Below are 23,869 nucleotides of genomic sequence, written 5' to 3' on the forward strand. Positions count from 1 at the left end.
CGCGGAGCGGCTGGGCCCGTGAGCCATGGCCGCTGAGCCTGCACGTCCGGAGCCTGTGCTCCGCAACGGGAGAGGCCACAACAGTGAGAGGCCCGCGTACCGCAAAAAAAAAAAAAAACAACTCCCAGCTCCCACTAGGCCTGATGGCTACAATCAAGGACGACTTCTTATATACAATTTCATATTTAAATATGTATGAACATAATAAATATGAGTATGATATATGATATCATATGACATAACGTCATGCAATACAACACACCTCCAATTCTAGCAAGAGGTAACAAGCTTGCTAGGTAACAGGCTGTTCTGACTAGTCTCCTCGAATTCTCCTCTACCGGCAGACCTCACTTTACCGCACTTCGCAGATATTGTGTTTCTTACAACTTGAAGGTGTGAGGCAACCCAGCCTCGAGCAGGTCTGTTGGCGCTGTTTTTGCAACAGCATTTGCTCACTTCATACCTCTGTGTCACATTTTGGTCATTCTTTGCAATATTTCAAACTTTTTCATTATTATTATATGTGCTATGGTGATCTGTCATCGGTGATTTCTGACGTTACTACTGTGACTCTCAGAAGGCTCAGACGATGGTCAGCATTTGTTAGCCATGAGGTATTTTTTAATTAAGGTACGTAGATTCTTTTAGACATAATGCTATTGCACACTTGATAGACTACAGTATGGCGTGAACAGCTTTCACAGGCACTGGGAAACCGAGAAATTCGTGTGACTCGCCTTATTGCCGCGGTCTGGAACTGAACCCGCAACATCCCTGAGGTCGGCCTGTACATGTAACTGCCGTGCATTTATCCATCCATCCGTTCTACGGGGAGGCAGCACAGAGGATGCAATAAGACCAAGCATAAAGCATCTGACTGGAGTCTTAGCTCCACCACCTACTAGCTATGTGGCTTTGGGTAAACCATTTAATATCTCTCAGTTATGGTTTCCTCCTATGTAAAATAAGGACAATGATAGGGCCTATTATTGGCATAGTCACAGTGATTAAATGACTAAATTAATCTGAGTGTTTGGCAAAAAATAAGCCCTCAAGGGTTAATCATAATTAACATTATGATTATTGAGGGTTAATCATAATTAACATTATGATTACATTATGTAATTATTATGACAATAATTACTAGGACTATAAAAGCATTCACTTATCTATCCCTATGTACCAGACTGGGCAGCAAATCACTTTAGCCTTCTGATTTTGCAAGAGTCTTTATCGGGGCATTAGATTTCTCAGGGCAACGCCTCCCATATAACCTCCCTCTCCTGCCGGGGAAGATGATGGTAGGCCCGAGCACCAGGGCCATTTACAGCCTGAGGAACCCCTTCCCAAAGCCATGTTTAAACAATTACGAGCATTATGTTGCAGGTACCCATGACCATAGGAGGCCAGCCCAGCACGGTGCTCATCTTGCAGAGACGTCTTTTGTGTGGGTTTTGGGTTTCAGCTGGGCAACGCCAAGCCATAGAGTGAGTCGCAAAACGAGTTTTCATAAGCTCACCCTGTCACAAACCAGGCAGGGGTTCATGCTGACATCCCCACAGTAAGATTAAACAGCATGCTTCATCAGGCACTAAATACTAACACAGCTCCGACGTCAGGGGGACACTGATTAAAACTGATGTCAATAATTTATGAAACACAATATGGTCTTCAGATGCTCTTTTTTAAAAAAAAAAAAGGAAGAGGGGTAAAAGGGCCTAGCAACCCAGGTGGTTTAAAACTGTTCATGCATTTTCTCTTGAACGTACACCCCCCACCACCATGCACGGATGCTTCTTTACACAATGAATATAAATGCACATGTGTGTAAGAGCATGTGAACGCTGCTGATACATATGGGCGGAAGAAAGTATTTAGTTATTCCACGGAGAGCTGTCGAGGCCGTAACGTTATACATAGTCTTCTCTTTCATATTGTTTTGGGTTTTTTCTTCTCCGGAAGAAGTCCAAAATTGCATTTAAAATAAAATTGGACCTTACAAAAGTTCATGTTTATTCCATAGAGAACTTAACCTTGAAACAACCCCAAAAAGAAAGTTGGACCAAAGAAAACCGATAGGATATATGCATTTCTTAGTAAACCGAAAGCACCTCAGCCCTGTGTAGAACCATTTAGTCAAACAATAATATCGACTTTTTTCCAAGTTTTAGGACTGGGGGAGGGAGCGGGGATGAGAGGGTTAACCTAGGGAACGATGCCACTTTATTATGTCATGTCTTTTTATTTTAGAAACGCAAAGACCGTGATAATGCTTCATTTTTAATCAAAACTCATTTTGAGAATTAAAAATAGACTTTGCCTTAGTTGTAAATAATCTGGGTAGCTTGACTTAATATGTCAACAGTGTGAAATTCACAAGACGGGATTATGTTGGGGAAAAAAATCTGAGCCGCTGAGAGTACAAAAGTTAGTGTTTGAAGGATTCATTAATGCTTTTTCCTAGCACAGTGCCCTGTAGTGTCTCAGAACACCTGTCAAATACTAATTCATTCACATATCTCCACTTCAGGGCCTTTTCATAAAAAGCTCGACCTTTAATTGTAAATCACTTCTAAATTGTCTTTGCTGGCTTTCTCTTTTGCGGAATGATGGAAAAATCACTAAGACTTCAATTAAGACTTTATGGGAAGTCAACCTGACATTCCCGAGGCTATATCTACAAGGTATCAGAACATCTATTCAAAAAGGAAACTATAAATAACTTTAACATCGTTGAATTGGCTTGGCTTTTATGAGATGACTGAATAATTGGCAAGATTTAAAGATACTTTAACTACTGAGAATTAAAATAACTTCAGTAAAAACCAGAAAATATTGCTAGCCGATTATTTGTCATGTAGATTATGTACTTATTAGGCCTAATTAAACTTTTTGAACAAAAAGGCTTACTAATTACGTTAGTTAATATGTTGATTGCTCAATTTGGTTTAAAAAAAAAAAAACCCGGTCAATCCAATTTGTGCACAGAGTTAGTGCTTTGGTCAAAAGACAAAATCCTCGACTATAGAAATTATTTCAAGTACATGGCCATTGTTATAACAATTGCGGGTTACATAAACTGACAGGGAGAGATGGGGGTGGGTGGTATCAGAACAATACCACCCCTGCTAAGAGGAATCTTCAAGCCAGTAAAATGCTACCGTCATAGCCAGTTTATCTGCCTCGATGTATTCACTTGTGTTTTTTCCAATCAGACCCTGCTGGTGACAATGAGAAGTTATCTTTCATATGCACATACATACTAAAACTGATAGCAAAACCCTGGGAGGCCTTTTAAATCTCAATAAAAGGTTTTTACGCACAAAAGGAAGAAAAGAAAAGAGGAAAGGGGAGAAGAAAGAGAAGAAATGGGAAAAACCAACAGTTCTGAAGGAATGGAGCAGATCAAAGGAGTTTTAATTCTCCAAGACGACTAAGCCGGGGTGTAACCACTATCTCGCCACCGAATCCTGAAAAGTCTCTTCCAACAGGCAACCAGTTCCGTCCCTTAAAGGAGGGGGAAGGACAATTAGGTCTGCAAAAGCGTACACTTGGAGTGCAAAGATGGAGGCCCCGCCACACAACAGGAGAACAGCCCTCTTCAGACCAGGACGCCTGCCTGGGCCTCAGCGCCGACCGGGCTTCTCCAAAACATGTTTTCCATTCCAGAAGTCTACATCCACAGTCATGAGGCACAAACTATTCGACAACAACATGACACAATTAATCAGAACCAGACCTCAAAACGTGTGTTTGTGGGGACCAGCAAACTTTGTAATGTGCCTCAGAGGCCGAAGCAATTGAAGAGACTCACACCGGCTGTGTGGGGCTGGGGGGAGGGGGAGGAAACATCTATATTCCACGCAAGATGAACACCCAAGGGAGTACTGACCAACTATATTGACGATTGACGTTGATGATTTTCATTAAAATAAAACATGAGATTTGGGCATTTACATCTCATGCTGGAAAAGCAGAGTATGGTCTTACTACCTTTCCCCTCCTTTTTTTTTTTTTTTTTTGTCCTCCTGGGGAGAAACTGATGCCGCAGAGTTTCTACAGCAGCAAAGTCGTATGATTCAGAAACAGAACGGATCCTTTTTTTTTTTTTTTTTTTAAAGCCTCATTTCCAACCAGTATCTACCAGTGCCGGTTTTGTCAGATTTCTCTTTCAGGAACCGAAACGCCATGAAATCGAGAATCTGGGCCCTTAGTTAATTCGGAACTGTTTAATTTCACCGAACCCTGACGCTAACAACAACAAAAAAATCTGGTATACTTCTTTTTTGGAGCGGGATTGAATTAGTTTAAAATAATTAGTGAACTCTCTTTTGTAATCTGTAGATAGTAATTAATTTAAATCACATCATTCTTTTGCTAACACAAACAGGCTGTCCAAAAGAAAAATATATATCTATTTTCAAACCATAAAAGACAAATGGAGGACGCAGGAGTGATAGTCGCCGTGTACCGAATTGGCCCCAAACTGCAAATCCCTTTGCCATCTCCCAAGGGATTTGCGGTCGTGGAGCTGGAACTTCCCGGGACCCGGGCCGGGTTCCCCAACAGCGCGCGCAGCTGCAGCCCTAGGGGAGGGGGGGTGGGGCGGAGGTGGACGCCAGGGTCCCGCCAAACTGAGGGGAAGGCACAGAGTGTGTGCCTTTGGATCTGGGGTTAGGGGGACCGGTCGGCAAATTTTCTGCAAAGCCCCCTCCCCGCATCTTGGCTTCGCACAGCGCAGTGAACGCAAACCCGAGCGTCCACGGCCGGCGCCACGAGCGCGAGCGGACCAGCTCTCTGCGCTCCGCGGTGCAGGATTTCCACGTACGCGCCTCCCACCAATCCCACCACATCAACGAAGCGGGCAATCCTCGGGAACCTTCGGTCGCGAGGCCCGGGAGCAGCCGCCCGGGTCCCCGCCCGCCGCCCACGTCCCCGCGGTGCCCCACTCACCCACGCACTCGTTGGCCTCACGGGCTGTGGCGCGCTGCCAGGGCCGGTCGTAGTGAAAGGGCTTGCAACGGTCGCACTCCGGGCCGGCCGTGTTGTGCCTGCAGTCGCACACCAAGCTGTCGTCGCGGTCGCGCACGCAGCGGGCCGCGTGGCCATTGCACTTGCAGCGGCCGCCCACCTGCAGGTCGGACACGGCGTAGAAGTACGAGTCGCGCGCCAGCTCTGAGTCGTCCTCGTTCTCGTCGCCGAACGTGTGCAGGCGGCTGAAGGCCACGCGGATGTCGGTGGCCGTTACCCAGTCTTGCAGCACGGGCGAGTTGTCGAAGTCGTGCGCCGACGGCCGCCCGTCCAGCGTGCTGAAGGCGATGAGGCCGCCCGAGAGCGGGCGCATGTCGGTGTGCGAGTCGGTGCACACGGCCTCCTGCTCGTTCTGCTTGGTGATGGGCGCACGGTGCGGCCGGTTGTACATCTTGCGGCACTGAGTGGAGTAGAACTGGAAGGGCACCCACGTGCGCCCGTAGTCCATGGACTTGTAGATGGCCATGGACTCGGGCCGTGGCGAGCAGAACTGCAGGCTCACATAGGTCACCTCGAACTTCTTGCCGAGCGACAGCGTGAGCGTGACGTTGTGCGGGAACTGCAGGTAGTTCTCGGACTGCCAGCACGTCAGGTTGTGCGGGTTGTTCAGATCCGTGAGGAAGGCGGGCGGGTGCGCCTTCTTGGGGTCCGACGCGTTGCAGAGGTGGCAGGAGCGCAGCCGCTCCTCGCCGCGCTCGCTCACCACGCAGTAGCGCCCGGCGGGCCGGCCGCAGGTGCTGGACACGCGCACGTCCTTGCCGAAGGCCGCGTTGACAAAGTCCGGGATGCAGCGGCGCGGGTGGCCGTTCTCGTCCGAGCAGGGGTCGGGCTGCGCCGCCTGGCCGGCGAACATGCTGAGCCCGGGCCCGCCGCGCACCGCGCCCACCAGGCACGCCACCGCCGCCAGCGCCGCCAGCGCCTCCCACACTGCGCGCATCATGCTGCGTCCAGCCTGCCCCGGCCCCGCCGCGCCGAGGAGTCGGTCCGCCCGCCGCAGAAGGCGCCTGCGGAGAGAGAGGAGCCGCGCTCAGCCAGGCCGCCCCGCGCCCTCCACCCCCCGGCGGGGCGGCGAGCGGGGGCGCGGGCGAATGCCCGGCTTCCCCCGCACCAAGCCCGCGGCCGAACGAACTCCCGCCTCGCTCCCCCGCGTCCCGGGGGGGCAGGCGAATCCGGGGGCCCCAAGCCCGCACCACCCGCGCCTCTCTTTCCCGGCCGGCGGCGAGCCGGGGCCGCCGGCCATCGCTCGGCTTCCCCGCCGCCCGAGGGTCCGGCCCGCGCCCGTCCGCCCGTCCGCGGCCGGCCTGCCAGCACCCCAAACTCGGACGCAGGACAGCTCGTGGGCCCCCCCGAGCCCGCACGGCCCGAGCACCCTCCTCCCGCAGCCCGGGGTCCCGCTCAGCAGTCCCATATCGCACCCCCGCCGGCGAGTCCGCGTTCGGGACTTTACCTCAGGAGAGGGCAAAAGAGAAAGAAAAGTTTGCCCGGCCCCGGCCGGGGAGCCTGCGCGCCGGACGGCGGAGAGCCTCTCGCTGGCTGCTAGCAGGAGCGCCCTGCCTCAGCGCGGGCTTGCCAGCTCCATGCCCGGCGCGGCCGCCGCTGCCCCAGCCCCGGCCCGGCCGCCGCCGCCGCCTCTCCCGCCCGAGTGACGACGCGGCCGCCCGGCTCCCGGCGCTCCCGCCGCGGTGCGAGTGCCGCCCAGCCCGCGCCCGGGGCGCACACACACTCCCGCTGGCTGGCGCGCACTCACACACGCACGCACGCCTCCGAAGGCTCCGCCGCCGCCGCCGCCGCCACTCGCGCAAGGAGTGGGGGGCGGAGGGGAGCGCGGGGGCGGGGGGCGGGGCCGCCGGGCGGGGCGCCGGCCAATAACGTCGGCGAGCAGCCGCCCGCTCGCTCGCAAAGTTTTAACCCCGGGAAAGAAGAAACTTAAAGGGAAGCGGCCCGGGACACGGAGAGAGCGAGGACACGAGCGGGTGGGAACCGGGGCGCCCGAGAAGGAGAAGCAGAGACAAAGGGAAAGCAAGGAGAGCGCCCGGGGAAACCCCGGAGAGGGGGCTGGGCCCGGCGCGCACCCCGCGGAGGGAGGAGGGGCCGGCCCCGGTCTGTCCGCGTCGCCCCGGCCCCGCGCTGCGCGGAGAGCCCCGCAGGTTTCCGCCGGCCCCACGCCCGGGGGAGCGCGCAGGCCGGGGGGAGGGGGCGATTTACTCCCTCTTGGTCCCAGGCAAACACATCTGTGTTTGTTTTCTTTGCTGCGCCGGGGTCGGGCCTTCCTCTAACCCGGCCTGATGGCCCCGGTGGCACCGCGCACAGGGCCGTGCCCCGTGGGCAGACAGCCCAGGATCGTAAGGAAGAGCCGAGGAAGATGGAGCCTCCGCTGGCTCACCCCTCCCGCCCGAAGCCCCTGGGGTCCGGAGAGAAAGAGCTGCTCCCCCGCCCCCCTCCCCACAGTTGTCACCGTGCGGTGGGCCTATCTGTCGGGAAAGCTGCCCTTTTCCTGCCCGGGGAGCTGTGGTGGGCTGGAGGGTGAAGAGGGAAAAAAGCGGGACGGCACCTGGGCACTGGCCAACGCCCCTCCCAGACGGCTCTGTCAGGCTCAGGCTGGGGGCAGCCTAGCCCTCCCCAGATCCAGAGGCAGCCCTGTAGGTACTTGCTGGCTCAGTGTTGAAGGGTGCTGTGGCCCATACTGTCTTGTGGGAGCCCACAACAGCTTTGCAGAGTAGGTATTAAGCTTCATTTTGCAGATGAGGAAACTGAGGTCTCAGGAGGTGAAGAAACTTGCCTAAGATCTGCCAGCTAGTAAACATCAAATCCAGGCATAGAAACTTGGCTTCTTCCTCTCCTCACACTTGTCAAATGGATAATCCCACCCAATTCGAGTCTCATGGGGCATCCTCGGGGCCACCCAGCTTCTCCTTGCCTCCTTCTCTGCCACCTTAACGAAAGGGGGGAGGACAGTAATAGCATCCTTTGACCATCTTGCAGCAGCAGCCAAAGCACTTTGGGAAAAGAATACACGGGGCTGAGAGTTTGGAACTGAATTGCGGTTGTTACTTTTAGATGAGTGAGCTAGTAATAGACCTGGCTTGAAAGCCCAGGGTCCTGGTTCTGGCCCAACAGCTGACTTGCTGCATTCACTCCACTGAGTGCCTCATTTTGTCTTACTGGTATTCTCATAAACTCTGGGAATCTAAAAAGGGGCCTCAGGGCTAGCCTGGCCCAGCTCAGTCTCTTTGGACCACGGCCTTCCCCAGCCTCCCTGAGAGACAGCCACCCTAGTTCACTGCACCCTTGGGCTGCGGTGAACTTCCAGGGATGGGAGTTCACCGCAGCCCAAAGAAAGAAATCCATTCCATTGCAGGACAGCCTGGACTCATCCCCTCCCCTGGCGTAACATTTTAACTTTGCCTTCTTGTGCCATGTACCACTCTCCACACTATTTATCTATGCCTTGCCTTGTGGCAGAGGGGGATTTCAGGTGACTTACAAGGTACTTAAAACAAGGCAAAATAACATAAATTAGAAAGTGAGGTGGAAGGAGATAAACGTTTCTTTTTTTTTTTTTGATGTTTAACCCTGTGGACTGTGAAATCCCAATGTCATACTGAAAGGCAACACAGCAGTCAAGGAGCACAGGCTTTGGAGCCAGAGTGTGACCTTGACAAGTTTTGCATCTTTCTGTGCCTTGGTTTCCTCATTTGTAAAAGGGGGCAACAATCTCTATCTCACAGGGTTGTGAGCATCAAATGAGTTAACACATAAGAACATTATAGCTTATAATATGTGTAATAAATATTGTACTTAGATCATCTACATGGGTGTACCGTCGTATAAATTTATATGTGAATGTACATAAAACCAGGCACACAGTAAGGGGATGTAGAAATGTTCATTGGTAGTATTAAATTGCTAGCTCTTCATAGAAATTTCAAGTTATTTAAAGAAGAACATTTAATCACATGGAAAGACGTTCGTGACATATTATAAAATGAAGAAAGGAAATTACAAAACACTATGCCCCCCAAAAAACACTAGGCACAGTATACTCTCATTTTTATTTTTTTTAAAATATGCATAAAAAGACAACATTGCTAATTGTGGGTATCTCTGGATAGTGAGATTACTGGTGATTTTTGTTTATTTTTGCTTCCTGTTCTTGATCGTGTATAGTAAAATAAGGAGAGCTAAGAGGAGAAAAACCAAGAGGGAAGGCAAAGTAGAGATGGGAATAAAGGTGAAACCCTCCCTGGGATGCCCTATTCATCTTCTGGGAGTGGGCCACAACTTTGTCCCTAAGCTTTCCCACAGCCAAAGTGAAAAGGAGACTATGTCAGTTACACAATTCCAAGTGTCCATGAGTTAAAAACAGACCTATTACTCAAGAGAATTACTACTCTTGGTACTAAAATCAGACAGGAATTTCTCCTGGGGGGCCTCATAAAGAGAACACAGTGTGAGGTAACAAGCAAACATCCTCACCATCCCTAAACCTCTCGGAGGGTTTCTGTGATGGGCCATAATGTAAGCCAACAGCATCACAACAAAACACAAGTCAGGAAGACATCCTGACAAGGATGGGTCTGAAAGAGGTACACTGGGGTACCCCACTCACTGCCCACCCAACTTGGTCTACTTTGGAGTATCTTCAAGACTGGATTGCCCAGCGTTCTGAAGCTTTTTCTTGCTATGTTGTTTCTGTCCCAGAGCTTTTGATGGACGTTGTGTGGCAGCAAGTTGGAAATTATCCTCCCTGGGGTGCACCTCGCCAGCGAGCTTAGGTCAGTGGTCTTCAGGAAGCATGTGCGTATGGGAGGTGGGGCACTTTCCACTTTTATTGTGATCACTTAGGTCTAAGCTTATCTTCCGCAGTGGATCCTGGTGGGTAGGACTGTCACCTTGCATCATGGAGGTCCACAACGTTCTGGGAAAACCCTCCTCCCTGCCACTTGTACAGTTGGTTCCATTCCAATTCCACACAGCCGCCTTGACCAAGGCTCTACCTCTTCACCTCTTCAAATGTTGGAAATCAGCCATCTATCATCCCTCAGTTTTCTTTCTTCTAGGTAAAATGTTCCCAGTTCTTTTTTTTTTTTTTTTTTGGCCACACCGTGCGACATGTGGGATCTTAGTTCCCCAACCAGGGATCGAACCCGTGCCCCCTGCAGTGGAAGCATGGAGTCTTAACCACTGGACCGCCAGAGAAGTCCCCCAGTTCTTTTTTTTTTTTTTGCGGTACGCGGGCCTCTCACTATTGTGGCCTCTCCCGTTGCGGAGCACAGGCTCCGGATGCGCAGGCTCAGCGGCCATGGCCCACAGGCCCAGCCGCTCCACGGCATATGAGATCTTCCCGGACCGGGGCACGAACCCGTGTCCCCTGAATCGGCAGGCGGACTCTCAACCACTGCGCCACCAGGAAAGCCCCCGCAGTTCTTTTAATGAGTTCTTGCAGGACACTTTGCCAACCGCTCTGCAGCCTCTCTTGACGCCTTCTAATTCGTCAGTGTCCCTATAGCATACTGCCCTTTGAGGGGACAAATGCAAAAAAACAGATGTCCAAGTGTGGTGAGAGCTTCTCAAAGTGGGGGTTATAAATATACACCCAAAAAGGCGTGTCAGGCTCTGAGTGGCAGGATTCACAGTACAAACTGGTGTTTCAAAACACAACAGTGAGGCTCTTGGGTGAGAAAACACATTCCCAGGTGTTTGGGCCAGGAATGCGATCAGGAGGCGGAGCCAGCGTTCTTGGCATCAAGCCTTACGTGGGAAGCCTGAGGATCGCCTGTGCGAGACAAAAATGTGGCCGTTTCATGAAAACTTATAAGTAGCCAGAGTAGGGGCTTCCCTGGTGGCGCAGTGGTTGGGAGTCCGCCTGCCGATGCAGGGGACACGGGTTCGTGCCCCGGTCCGGGAAGATCCCACATGCCGCGGGGCGGCTGGGCCCGAGAACCATGGCCGCTGAGCCTGCACGTCCGGAGCCTGTGCTCTGCAACAGGAGGGGCCCCAGCAGTGAGGCCCGCGTACCGCAAAAAAAAAACAAAGAAAACAAAAAAAAACAAAGAAGTAGCCAGAGTAGGAGGGAGAAAACGGGGAGACTCAGGCGTCCCAGACACCAAGGGGCAAGTTCCAAGGAAGGAGGGGCGGTGAGCAGTGTTGCATGCCTTCAAGGTCAAGATAAGATCTGAAAGAGTACTTTGGATTGAACTACAAGGAAGTCCTTGGTGACCTTGCCTGGTAGTGGCAGAGGAGTGGTGGGGACAGAAGCCAGACCACCCCAGGTTATAGAGTGAATGGGAGGTGAGAAAGTGGAGATAGCAAGGATAGACAACTTTCCAGAAGTGTGAAAACAAGTGGCAGGAAAGAGATAGGGTGATTGGAAGGTGACATGGGATTGAGGGAAGGTTGGGATTTTTTTTTATTGTTGTTTATAAGATAAGGCTATTTGAACAGGCCTGAATGTTGATAGGAAGCAGAAGGAGGTTGAAGACGGATAAAAACTAGCCTTGTAAAACAGGTGGTCAGGTGGTCCGAAAGCGTCTCTTGTTACAAAAGAATAGGAAGTAATGCCACCTGCCGAGAGCGAGGGAGCAGATTTGGAAAGGCAGGAAGTCTTGATTGGGTCATTATGGAGAAGGGGATAATGCTTGCTGGGCAGAATTCAAAGACCTATCGCAGTTGGTGACTATCTACAAGAAAGAATGCCACCCAGCAAAGTCATGCCCCAGCAGTGCTCAGCGGCCCCTGTGCAGACCTGGAGAAAGCAGAACCGTTGGATTAATCCAGAGTTGAAGGTTTTTTCCAGGAGGTGGGACAGAGGGACAATGTGGCTGATGTGATGGACCATGGAGACAAAGCTCAAGAGATAAGGTGGTGAAGACAGGCCACTGATGGGAGAAGAAACAGAGAGGCCGGGGACCAGAGCCCATGCTGTTCAAGACAGTAGCCAATAACCACATGTCACATGTTCCATTTCAGCTTGAATGAGTTAAAATTCAATAAAATGTAAAGCTAAGTTCCTCCATTGCCCCTGACTTGGACAGCACCAGTAAAGAACTTTTCCATTGGGACGTCCCTGGTGGTCCAGATGTTAAGACTCCATGCTTCCAAGGCAGGGGGCACAGGTTCAATCCCTGGTCAGGGAACTAAGATCCCATGTGCTGTGTGGACAAAAAAAAATTTTTTAATTAAAAAAAAAAAAGATCATTTCCCATCATCACAGGAAGTTCTGTTAGACAGAGATGGTCTAGAGGGTCAGAAAGATAGAAGTGATGAGGTGGGAATAACTGAGGAGACCATGGTCCCAAACTGGATGCCTGCGCCGAGGATTCCAGAGGTGGAACAAAGCTGAGCTGTGGGTGATGACAAGCCCCGCCAAGGGCAAGAGGGGGGTTTCTGCTGGGAAGCAGAGGGGGAGGTGTCTGAAGATGGGGAGGTTGACCAGATGGCCTGCCCACCGGGGCTAAAAGTTCCTCAGGACCAGCATCCGGGCTTGCTGACCCAGATGCTGATCTTGAAACCAAGCAGCACCCTGTGGGGCTCCTGGGCGCGAGAGCCTTTCTGTTCAGCCTCCATGACCTCTGAGTTCCAAAGGGCAGGTTCAAACAGTTGCTAATCAGGGAAGGGAGGGGATGCAGAGACAAGGGGGTAGCAGTCAAGAAAAAATAGTGCAGCCTTGGGACAGGTTCCTGGTTTCGCCTCAAGGGATACACAGAACAATATCTTCGCTCTTTGGCAGAACTAAACCCCCAACAAATGGAAGACGCTAACCACTTGATGAAGCATTCTTCAGAGATCAGATCACCTGAGGCCAGATTAAAGGAATACAGGCCCTTTAATCCTTATCGGCAACCCCGCCCTCGAAACATTGCTGTAAAACTCCTCACCATATTCCCCCGGTTGGGACACACAGTTCTTGAAGGGCACGAACCCGCTATGTCCCCCTTCGCCTGGCAAAGCAATAAAGCTATTCTTTGCTACTTCACCCAGAACTCTGTCTCCGAGATTCGATTCGGCACCAGTGCACAGAGGCCGAGCTTTCGGCATCAACCTCTTCAAAGAAAGAGAAGAGTGACCTCGATGGGGAGGAGATGGCATGGATGAGATGTGGATGGGGGGACAACTGTGTGGTTCTGGCCTTAAAGGAGCAGGGGTTGCCGTCGTTTTCATGAAGATGGAAAGAGTAATGGGGATTGAAGAGGAAAACGGTTCCCCCTGCCTGGGCACTGGGTGTGTGTGGTGTGGGTGAAGAACACAGCCCCACTGAACAGCGTGAGTGGGGCCTCAGGGGAGGGCCAGGCTTGGGGGTAAGCATGAAGGCGGCGGGGGAATTGGGGACAACCAGTGAACAGGGTGAGGATGCAGGGGAGGGAACATCCCATCATGGGGGGGCACCAGATGGCACAGGCTAATGGTTTGCAAGGGAGGAGGACAGGAGGAGAGTCCGGGCTTTGGAGAAATGAGATGACGTGAGGGACCTTCACCTTGGGCATGACTGAGGGTTTTACTTTTGAAGTCAAACATTTATATAAGGCTTGCTGTGTGCCAAGCCCTCTTCTGAGCACTTTGTCAGTCATGAACTCATAATCCGTGTAAGAACCTTATGAGATAGGGATATTATTAGCTCCATTTTACAGAGGAGGAAACTGAGACTCAGGAAAGTAACTTGCTGAAGCTCGTATCACTGATGAGTAGAAGAGCAGGGATTTGAACTGAAATGGTCTGGTTCCAGTGTTTGCAGCTCTTAGTCAGCACCTGTGGGTAAGACGGGCTTGGCTGACATTATCTGATACAAATGGGTCTCAGCCATCTCTAGACAGGAGAGGGGATCCAGGTCTACCAGAAGTATGAGCTGTGACCTGGCTGGACAGTGCTTCTGAGCACACCTGGTCCGGTTAAGAGAACACACGTTAAATGAAGTGGTTCCCAGGACTTCCAACACAGACTGGAAATCATAGCAGCAGAGGAAACTGATACAGGCACCTGGCCTCCCCAGAAGGTTCAATGGAGTCTGGACTGATTGTGTTACTTTCGGAAACAGAAAGAACTTGACTTCGACAAACCTTGATTCCAATTCACAACTTAATTGTGTGACCCTGAGCAAGTTGCTTCAGCCATCGAGGAGGAAACCCATCCGTTTTCTCACGGTGAAATGGGGGTCATCACACTTACCTTATAGGCTTGACAGGGCGATTAGAAAGATGCACCTGTAAAAAGAAAGAAGCTGGCAGAGTAGATGCTCAATATACGATGGTTGAGGGTGTTTGAGATTTTTTTTAGTCTTCTACTAACTCAATCCTCAGATCACTCACCCTGGAAGAGTTTAGGGGCCTCCTCTCATTTCGGGGCTTTGAGAGCCCAGCTCCCCTGATCAGCCTCATGGAGATTGCTCAAGGGATCCCAGGTTCCTCGATAGGAACGTCAGGAGATATGACTGTTCCGGAAAGGGTTTGAGAGCATGTAAGAGCGAGCGGGTATAGTGTGTAGGTTTCCTGGGGGGTTTGTCCGTTGCGTCAGCGCTGTTCATCTGCATCTTCGCTCAGGCCCTCCCCTATTGCCGGCTTCCTGGTTGAGGATTCCAGAGTTGGGCAGAGAAACCCATACAAACCCCAAATCCGCCAAATCCTTTCATCTATCAGAGCTCTTTGAAGGGGTGAAAAATGCCTGTGGATAAGGGGAACCAGCAGATGTAATTTATTTTCATTTGCGCAAAGCTTTTGACAAGGTCCCACCCTGAACACTGTTACAATAAAGAAAATGGGTCACCGTCCGGGGAAGCTTTGTCCTGGGTGGAAGACTGGCCTTGGAGGAGGGAAACAAAGGGTGCAAATAAAAGGATGATTCTCTGGGTGGGGAAAATCGTGGGGGACCTCTGAGCCCAGAGTTGGGGCTTGGCTCACTGAACATTTACACAAAATCTGAAGGAGGGGGTCCCCTCAGTGAAACCAGCGAATGTAGAGGTGGGCCTGGAGTGATATCAGGAGGAGGACGGTGAATTGCAGGATCTCTAGAAGTCGTGCACGTGGTTCGTGGGACACAGACAGGTTTAGCAGAAGGTGATGTACTGGGGGAGAAATAATTTGAAATACTCTTCTAGGGTGAAAGGTTATCAAGTACAATTGAAAAGTACTATTTTAGGACTCAAATACAAACTCTTTCCCTAAGACAGTTTCTCCGCAGAGGTGCTGTTGGCATTTGGGGCAGAATAGTCATTCAGCATCCCTGATTCCTGTCCACTAAATGCCACTCGGTCACATCCCACCGCCCCCCTACACACACACATGTCATTGTGACCAATGAAAAATGGCTCCTTTCTTTTACAATTTCCTCCTAGAAGAGGCCCCACCCCAGCCCCAGTCCCAGCCCGATCCACTGGAAATTTAGCTCAATGTCTCACTAAGGCCAAAAAAGTAAGACAACTGGCAATACGAACAGGATGCATTTGGGTTTAGGATCTTCTGGGAAGTTCTGGTCATCACATCTCAAAATGCTTGTGGAGGTGGCGATAAGAGCCAGGGACACAAATAAAGCAAGGGAGGCGACAGAGTGCCAGGAGGGGAGGTGGATTTTAGACAAGGTTCTTGGGGGTGGGGGGGCTCTCTGAGAAGGATCCAGCAGAGTGATGAAGGGAGCTTTGGGGATATGGTGGGGGGACAGGGGGACCATGCGTTCCAGGGAAAGGAAACAGCAAGTGCAAAGGTCCTGAGGCAGAGCTTGACTTGTGTAAGGAACGGGAGGAAGGTCAGTTTGGTGGGGGCTTGGTGAGTGAGATGGGGAGTGGTGGGAGGTAAGGTCAGAGAGGTCAGTACAGGCCAGAGTATGCAGAGCCTTGTAGACTTTGATAAGGAATCTGAACTCTTAATGATGAATTCTGGGTATGTCCAAGGCCTTGGAGGCTTTTCCTATAGCTCTTAATATCATATTGTTTCCCTGACGAATCCGTAAGCTTCTTGAGACAGGAACTGTGTCTTTTCCCTTTGAATCCCCAGTGTTTAACAGACTGCCTGGCACAGAATAGGAGTGCACTACAGATTCATTAAAATTAATCAAAGCACAAAATTATGGACAGTTGATATGACCAACTGCAGTAGGCTGAAAATGTTCCCCACCCCCCACCCCAAGATATCTATGCCTTAATTCCTGGAACATTTGAGTGTTACCTTATGTGGCAAAAAGGGGTCTTTGCAGATGTGATTAAGGTAAGGATCTTGAGATGGGAAGATCACAGTGGATTGACTGGGTGGGCCCTAAATGCCATCACATGTCCTTATAAGAGGGAGGGAAAGGGAGATCCGAAACGATAGAAGAGGGAAGGCCACGTGAAGACTGAGGCAGAAATTAGAGTGATGTGGCCACAAGCCAAGGAATATTGGCAGCTACCAGGAGCTGAAAGAAGCAAGGAACCGATTCTCCTCCAGAGCCTCTGGAGAAACCACAGCCCTTGATTTTAATCCAGTGATACTGATTTCAAATTTCCGGCCTCCAGAACTGTGAGAGAATAAATTTCTGTTGTTTTAAGCCACCAAAGTTCATGGGAATTTGGTACAGTGGCCATAGGAACTAATACACCACTGAATTCTAGGAATGCCAGGATTCAGCGGGTCTCTTGCAAATCTTAAAAGGCGAGCTTGGGTTAAATGAAAGGAACAAAAAGAGGGAGCGCTAACAGTGTGGTTTTGAAACATTCCTGAAGTTTTCCTTTGGCATCATCTTTTTTTTTTTTTTTTTTTTCAGTACGCGGGCCTCTTACGGCTGTGGCTTCTCCCATTGCGGAGCACAGGCTCTGGACATGCAGGCTCAGTGGCCATGGTTCACGGGCCCAGCCAATCCGCGGCATGTGGGATCTTCCCGGACCGGGGCACGAACCCGTGTCCCCTGCATCGGCAGGCGGACTCTCAACCACTGCACCACCAGGGAATCCCCTGAAGTCTTCCTTTGGGTCTTCTTCCCATGGGCTGTGTGACCACTTCGCCCTGTTCTTTACCGCCCACAAGGCTGAGTTCAGTGCCTCCAACATAAGCTTGCCAGGTGCTTGCCGTCTGTATTAACGTAGCATAAACCCCCCTTTCTGGAGGCCAGGGTTGCGGCATCCCTTTACGATTCAGAATGGCTGTGGTTGTGTTAATAGTCTCCTGGGCCTTTGAGAGAAGAGTTGCCATGATATCTGGGGATTTCAGTCTGCAGTGAAGCCAGAGTTCTTCACTTAGAAGTGTTTATGAGGTCAGGCATCTTCAGTTCTTCCAGGGTCACAGAGAGCCACAGACCAGGATCCTGGGGGAATGGGTGACTGGGGGACACTGACACACTGAGAAGTGACAGCTGACAGTAGAATTCATCCCAGCCACCACCCAGGGGTCAGGGCACATCTTACAACCACCCAACTTACCAAGGGCATTACTGTCTGAGAGCCCAGTGGAGTTAGGAAAGCGTGGGAGCAGCTCTCAGAGAGCATCCACCCGTGTTCCCCTGTTTACAAGTAAGGAGACTGAGGCAGGGAGGCTGAGTGAATTGCCCAGGAGCCAATACTCCAAAAGACATCTTCTGAATGACTCCTCAGAATGGACTGTGGGTCACCCCTTCAACCACACCTAGGGAACACCTGCTAAATTCAGTTCTGCTAAATTAGGTGGGGAAAAAAATCATGATTTTGTTTTGTTTGTTTTTTGGCTGTGCCACACACATGGGATATTAGTTCCCCAATCAGGGTGGAACTGGCGCCCCCTGCATGGGAAGCACAGAGTCTTAACCACTGGACCACCAGGGAAGTGACAAAAAATTCATGATTGTGGAGGGGGAAATGATTACAAAGAAAAGTTTCTATGCTTCAAGGAGTAAGCTTCTGTTATCTGCAAAAATCAATGATGTGGAACACCTTGTTTTCCCCAAATGTCAGTAAAATGAGGTATTACTGGTCTACACGTCACACAGGGAGAAAACTTACGGGACTAATTCCAAGAGGCGGTGCGGGATGAAAACAGACATGGACTATTGATTCCAAACAGATTGAGTAAGCGCATGGATTATTGAACTAAAATAAGGTATTAAAGGAAAGTAGGAGTGGTGGGGAAGGAGGTGACCTCTCCTCCACCGATGCTACCATCAGGCAGGGAGTACCACCATGCCAGCCCCCAGAATGATGCCAGAAACTAGACACAAGGCTGGATGGACATGACCTAGCCTAGGGAGCTACCTCTTTGCCTCCGGCTGAGCACCTGGCTTATGAGGCACCCCAGGTATCCCAGGTCCCTAGACCTGTTTGCCAGGAGCTGCTTGGGTAGGTGGTAGGGTGGTGCAGGCTTGGACTGTGTGCCAGGCATACACACTTCCTGACCTTCACACCTGTGACAGTGGTTGCTAGGGACTGAATGGTTCTGTCCCTCCCCCCAAATTCATTTGAAGCCCTCATCCCGAATGTGATAGCATTTGGAGGTGGGGCCTTTGGGAGGTAATTAGGTCATGAAGATGGAGCTCTCATGATAGGATTAGTGTCCTTATAAAAGAGACACGAAACTAATATAATGTGACATGTCAATTATATCTAAATTTTTAAATTTTAATTTAATTACAAAAATTTTTTTAAAGAGACATGAGAAACATGACCTGTCTCTCCACCATGTCAGGACACAGCAAGAAGGCAGCCATCTGCAAACCAAGAAGAGAGCCCTCACCAGTAACCAAATTGGCCGGCACCTTGATCTTGGACTTCCCAGCCTCCAGAACTGGGAGAAATGAACATTTGTTGCTCTAGCCACCCAGTCTACGTTGTTCTGTTTATAGCAGCCTGAACTGACAGTGGGCAAATCATTTCACCCCTCTGAGCTTTGACTTCCTCTTCTGAAAAATGTGGATGGTAAAATTATTTGTCCCTTTCCTCCCTTCCTTCCTTCCTTCCTTCCATCTCTTCCATAGATATCAAAGCATATACAAAAGACCCTGGGGGCTTCCCTGGTGGCGCAGCGGTTGGGAGTCCGCCTGCCGATGCAGGGGACGCGGGTTCGTGCCCCGGTCCGGGAGGATCCCCTGTGCCGCGGAGCGGCTGGGCCCGTGGGCCGTGGCCGCTGGGCCTGTGCGTCCGGAGCCTGTGCTCCGCAACGGGAGAGGCCACGGCAGTGGGAGGCCCGCGTACCACAAAAAAAAAAAAAGACCCTGAAGTGTCCAAAGCCCTAGACAAATATAATTTTCATAAAGTCCTGTGGAACCAGTTAACCCAGTGCCTCTACCATCACCATGGTTACGACAGGGATGCTACCCTCTTGAGACGATGACAAGCTGCCCCGGGCAACAGAAGCTCATGTATAGGACGGTGACAACTAGCACTACAGAAAGACTGGACTTTGGTGTTAATGCACATCAATAATCCTTTCCTAATTACCAATTAATATTCATAATAAGTCAACAAGCATGAATAATAAGTATCAATAAAAAGTATCCACTTCAGCTTGGGGTCAAGGTAGATCCCTCGAGAGTGGAGTCTCGTAACGGCAACCACAGTCGTAATCACAACCATAATCACAGTCACAGCCATAATGACAACCACAGCCATCGTCACGACCACAGTCATAATCACCATCAGGATGGCAGCTCACACTTGCAGAACGCTGTGCTCGCTGCCAGGCCTGGCCTGGGAACTGGTCTGCGGGGTCTCAGCCAGGGAGCTTGTTGAGGCGATGGTGGTGGTGGAGAGGCTAGAAGGGAAATTGTGAGAAGATTCTATTCTTGGGGAATACGGGGGAGGGAGGGAAAGGCAGACCGTAGGCTCCACGACTGGGGGTAACATCTTTCTCGCTCGCTACTATTTGCCCAACACCTAGCACAGAGCTTGGCACAGAGTGGACACTCAAGAAACGTTTGCTAAAGCAACACTGAGGGGCCCGGACAGGGCGTCCCTGGGGAAGGAGCGGAGACTTCTTGGTGTCCAGGAGCCTATCTGGACCTGAGGTCAGAGGATCGAATTCTCTCTCCATGAGCCTTTGATTCCCAGTAACTCTCCACCCACCTGAAGAAGATTCACACTTCAGGTCACGTTGGCCTTGCTCAAGAACTCAGATGATGCTGGCATCGTCGACATACCCTAACCTGTGACACACACACACACACACACACACGCGCGCGCGCGCACCACGTCTCCTGGCTGCAGAGTTGGAGCCAGGCGTCTGCAGCGGGAACCCTCCGAGGCCTGGGTGCCCTCACCCTGGATCCGAAGGGCTCAGGAGGCGCTGCCTTCTGCCTGGGCCCCTCGGCCAGGATCTGATTTTCTCATCATCTGGATAGTCTCAGCAGCTCGCAGCACAGGGATGAACCAGCCTGACCTTTCTGGAGGTTTGTTTAAAGCAGAACAATGTTTGTCTTGTCCAAACACTATGAATTACTCCAGAGAATCCTGACCAGTTTTACAGTCCGCAGCTACAAACGGCTTACATAAATAGGGACTCGGCCCCTCCCCGGCCCCCCTCTGTTCCTAACAGCTTCTCCCCCGCCCCCCACCCCCGACTTTCTTCCCCTCTTCCAGGCCTTCCCCCTGTGCCCCTTCACGCCTTCTCTCCTCTGAGCCCCAGCCTGGTGAAGGGCAGGTGTCGGCTGTTCTGGGCCACGGCTCGCACCTGGGTTATTGCTGGCACAGCTGCGGATGGCTCAGGACGGGCTGCTCTGGCCCTGGCGTGGGCCGGGTTTGCCCGGCTAAGAGGGGCCCCTGGGCACATTGGTACTGTCTGTGTGGGGCCTGCCATGCACAGAGTTGCGTCCAGCTGTGAAAGCGCGTTGGTTAGAGGAGCCCCCTAGGATTGGGGGTCCAACGCCCAGTCAGCCCGCGGCCCACTTGGACCATTCCTCACCTGGCGGGGTACTCAGCTCCCCCGCAGCTGATGCCGCATGGGCTGCACATGCAGGGGATCCCCAGGCATCTCCTAGAGGTACACCCCACCCCCCACTGGCCTCCAGTGGGGGGTGGGAGACAGTAAAGGCTGTTCTGCCCATTGAATATGAGCCACAGAAAGCCGGGGGGGGGGGCTGCGGTCCCGGGAGGGAAAGGGCTGCTGAGGAAAGAGCGCAGTTTGGGCTGGATTTCCCTAAATATAGTTGCTATCCCACCAGTGTGGAAAGGCTTTGGGAAGCTTGTGGAAAATGTAGATTTCTGGGCCCCTCCCCAGGCCTACAGAAGCTTGCGGGTGGGGATGGGGGAGCTGATGCTCAAGGTTTGAGATTCACTTCTCTGCATGAAAATCCTCACCCATTCAAGTCCTCTGACTGACTAGCTGGATGACACCTGCCAGCCACTTTGGGTCTCAGCATCCCCATCTGTACAATGGCCCGAGAATCTTCGAAAGGCCCCTTCCAGCTCTTAGAATGCGTGGTTTCAAGGAGAGTTGGCTACCAGAACCCAGAAGCAGCAAAGGCGGGAGCAGCCCGAGAAAAAATCGACGGAGTCCTTAAACTCCGAGGAGAGGTGTTGGTGAATACTTGGGGAGGCGCCCGGGGAGCTGTGAGTGGTGCGTGGAACCCTTCCACCGAGGGCCCTACACTTGGCGCCAAGTGTGATCTCATTTCGTCCTTGCTTTGCAGACAAGGAAACTGAGACTCAGAAGGGAGGAGGGACTGCTGAGAAGGTGAGTGGCCGGGATTCGATCCCAGACACACCCTGGGACACCCATCTGGCCATTCCAGAAAAGTCTCTTCCCGCACTAGCAACTTCCCTTGTTGTTCCAGCCTCTCAACCGCGCTGAGGTTGGACCTTAGGGCCAGAGCTCCTTCTCTTCCCCCGACGGGAAAGTCCCACTGGGCGGAAGGGCCCAGGGCCAAATCGGCCCCGCGAGCTGGACGCGCGGTGAGCCCCCCCCCCCCACCGCAGGAAAATCAAGCGCCAGGAGCTTCACCCTGGAGAGAGCCAAGTCCACCCTGCCCACCCCGAGGCTCCGCAGCCGGGCTGGGGGCGCCGTCGGGGCGCCGTCGTCGCGGTTAGAGCTGCGTCTGCAGCGCACAATCCTCCTTCGCCGGAAGGAAGGGGGCGCCGCCAGGAGGAGGCTCCAGCTTTCAGAGCGCGCAGACGTTTGTGCCCAACATTCGCCGGGGCGACTCATGGTGAGAGGATAAAGCCGCCGTCACCCGCTCAGCTGATGCTCCGGGGCAGACCCTAGGGTCCCATTAGGAGTGGCAAGCTGGAGGCGGGGGAGGGCACGGTGTCACATCCCCAGCCCCGCAGGCGAAGAGCTGTTGTCGCGGGGAACCCGAAATCAAACGTCTGGTGAGGGTCCGGACTGCACCAGCGGGCCCTGTCTCTACGATCTCGGCTTGTGCACTGGATTCCATTTGCAATTTGGGATCCAGAAACTTACTGTGTGACCTCAGGCAGCCGCGGACGGCTCTGGGCCGCGGGTCCTCTTTTGCGAACCTCGGGTTTGGGACGGACGCTCTCCCAGCTCAGCTCCAAAGTCCGCGCCTCGGATTAGCTGCGCCTCCTTCTAGTTTAGCATTTGATTTTCTAATCAAGCTCTTTGTCCCCTGCGGCCTTAACCCGAACCCCCTGCTTCCCCGTTTCCCCTAGGGCCCCGCCTGGGTCTCGCTCTCGCTCGACTTTCCCGTCGAAGGCAGTCGAGTGAGTGATTCCCGGGAGCCGAGGCCGAGGCCGGCGGGTCCGCGGCGCGGGCCGGGCTGTATGGAAATGGCCAGAGGAGCCGGCGGGCGCGGCGGCGATTTATTCAGGGAGTGACAGCCCCTTTGAGCGCTCAGCGAATGGCATTTTCTGTCTGTGAAAGCCTTTCTTCCCACCTCTGTTCAGATTAGCCCGGGGGATGAATGCGCCCATTATCCAGCCCGCTGACCATTCTGAAACGCCAAATTAATTACTAAGCACTGAATCAGGCGCCGGGGCCGGGGCACCGGGAGGTGTGAAAATAGCGAGCGACTGGAGCTGGGGAAGGCGAGGGGCGCAGCGCCGAGAGGCCGGGCGGGGTGGCCCGGGGCGCAGGCGCTGGCGCGGGCGCGGCGGGGCCGGGGAGGGCTTGGCCGGCCGCCGAGCGCGACCTGCCGGCGTGACCGGGCGCGACCGCGGGGCGAGAGGGCTGCCGGGGCCCGGGGCGTGCGGCAAGGCGCGGAGCGGGGGTGGCGGCTCCAGCGGGCTGGGCTCGCCGGGGGCGCGGCCGGAGCGCGCCAAGTGAGCGGGGCGCGGGGCCGAGGCTGGAACGTGCGCCGCGCGCCGGTAACTCCCCGGCATCATCGCCAGGGACGGCCGCCCCCAGACGGCCCCGGCCCGAGGCCGCCCCTCCGTCCCCTACCAGGCGCTCGCCGCTCCAGCTGCCCTCCGAGGCCTTCAAGCAACTTGGGTACCGCCCGGCCACCGTGGCCCCGGCCGAAGCTTCCCGAGCGCGAAGGCCCGGGCACCCCACCGGGCCCCGACTCCGGCTCGGCGGACCGCACTTACCTCCCGAGGCGCCGGGCGGGAGAGGGAGGCGAGCTCTCGGCGGCTCCAGCTGGAGTGCGCTGGGCGCGGAGAGCGCGCGCCTTTAAGACTCCTCCCCGAGACTCCGCCAGGTGGTGTCAAGCCGGCCGGGCCCTCCCGGCTCCCTGCTCCCCAGCCCGCCCCGGGCAGAGCCCAGCCGCTCGCTCCCACTCGGCGCCCCGCCGCGCCCGCTCCAGCGGAGAACAGGATGGGTGTGATTTGGGACCCAAGGATGCTCAAGAGGAAGGCACCCATCCTACCCACTCCAGCTTTGGTGGATGGAGGAATCTCTCTTTGGCCGGATGCTGAGGGTGGGGGAGGGAGAGGCGAGGACTGAGAAGTCTTGTCCGAGGACTTCCGATTCGGTCCCCACTGTCATCACGCCAGGACGCGCCTTAAGTCCGAGCGAAACTGGTC

The 23,869-nt window shown here is 53.1% G+C and overlaps 1 protein-coding gene across 2 annotated transcripts in view; it reads right to left on the minus strand.

The window, feature by feature from the left end:
• Positions 1–23,458, minus strand: part of NTN1 (netrin 1) — a 200,439-nt gene extending 176,981 nt beyond the window's left edge. Inside the window, exons 1-2 of one of the 2 annotated variants that reach the window (XM_060135640.1) lie at positions 23,435–23,458; positions 4,954–6,035 (exon numbers count right to left, since the gene is read on the minus strand). In XM_060135640.1, coding sequence (XP_059991623.1) covers positions 4,954–5,971 — 1,018 coding nt within the window. In that variant the 5' untranslated portion in view covers positions 5,972–6,035; positions 23,435–23,458. Of the gene's footprint in view, positions 1–4,953; positions 6,036–6,478; positions 6,627–23,434 lie in introns of those variants that run through there. The other variant, XM_060135639.1, reaches the window with a different exon arrangement.
• Positions 23,459–23,869: the final 411 nt, after the last annotated feature.

The sequence above is a fragment of the Lagenorhynchus albirostris genome, chromosome 20 (genome assembly GCF_949774975.1).
Source record: "Lagenorhynchus albirostris chromosome 20, mLagAlb1.1, whole genome shotgun sequence".
Classification (NCBI taxonomy): Eukaryota; Metazoa; Chordata; class Mammalia; order Artiodactyla; family Delphinidae; genus Lagenorhynchus; species Lagenorhynchus albirostris.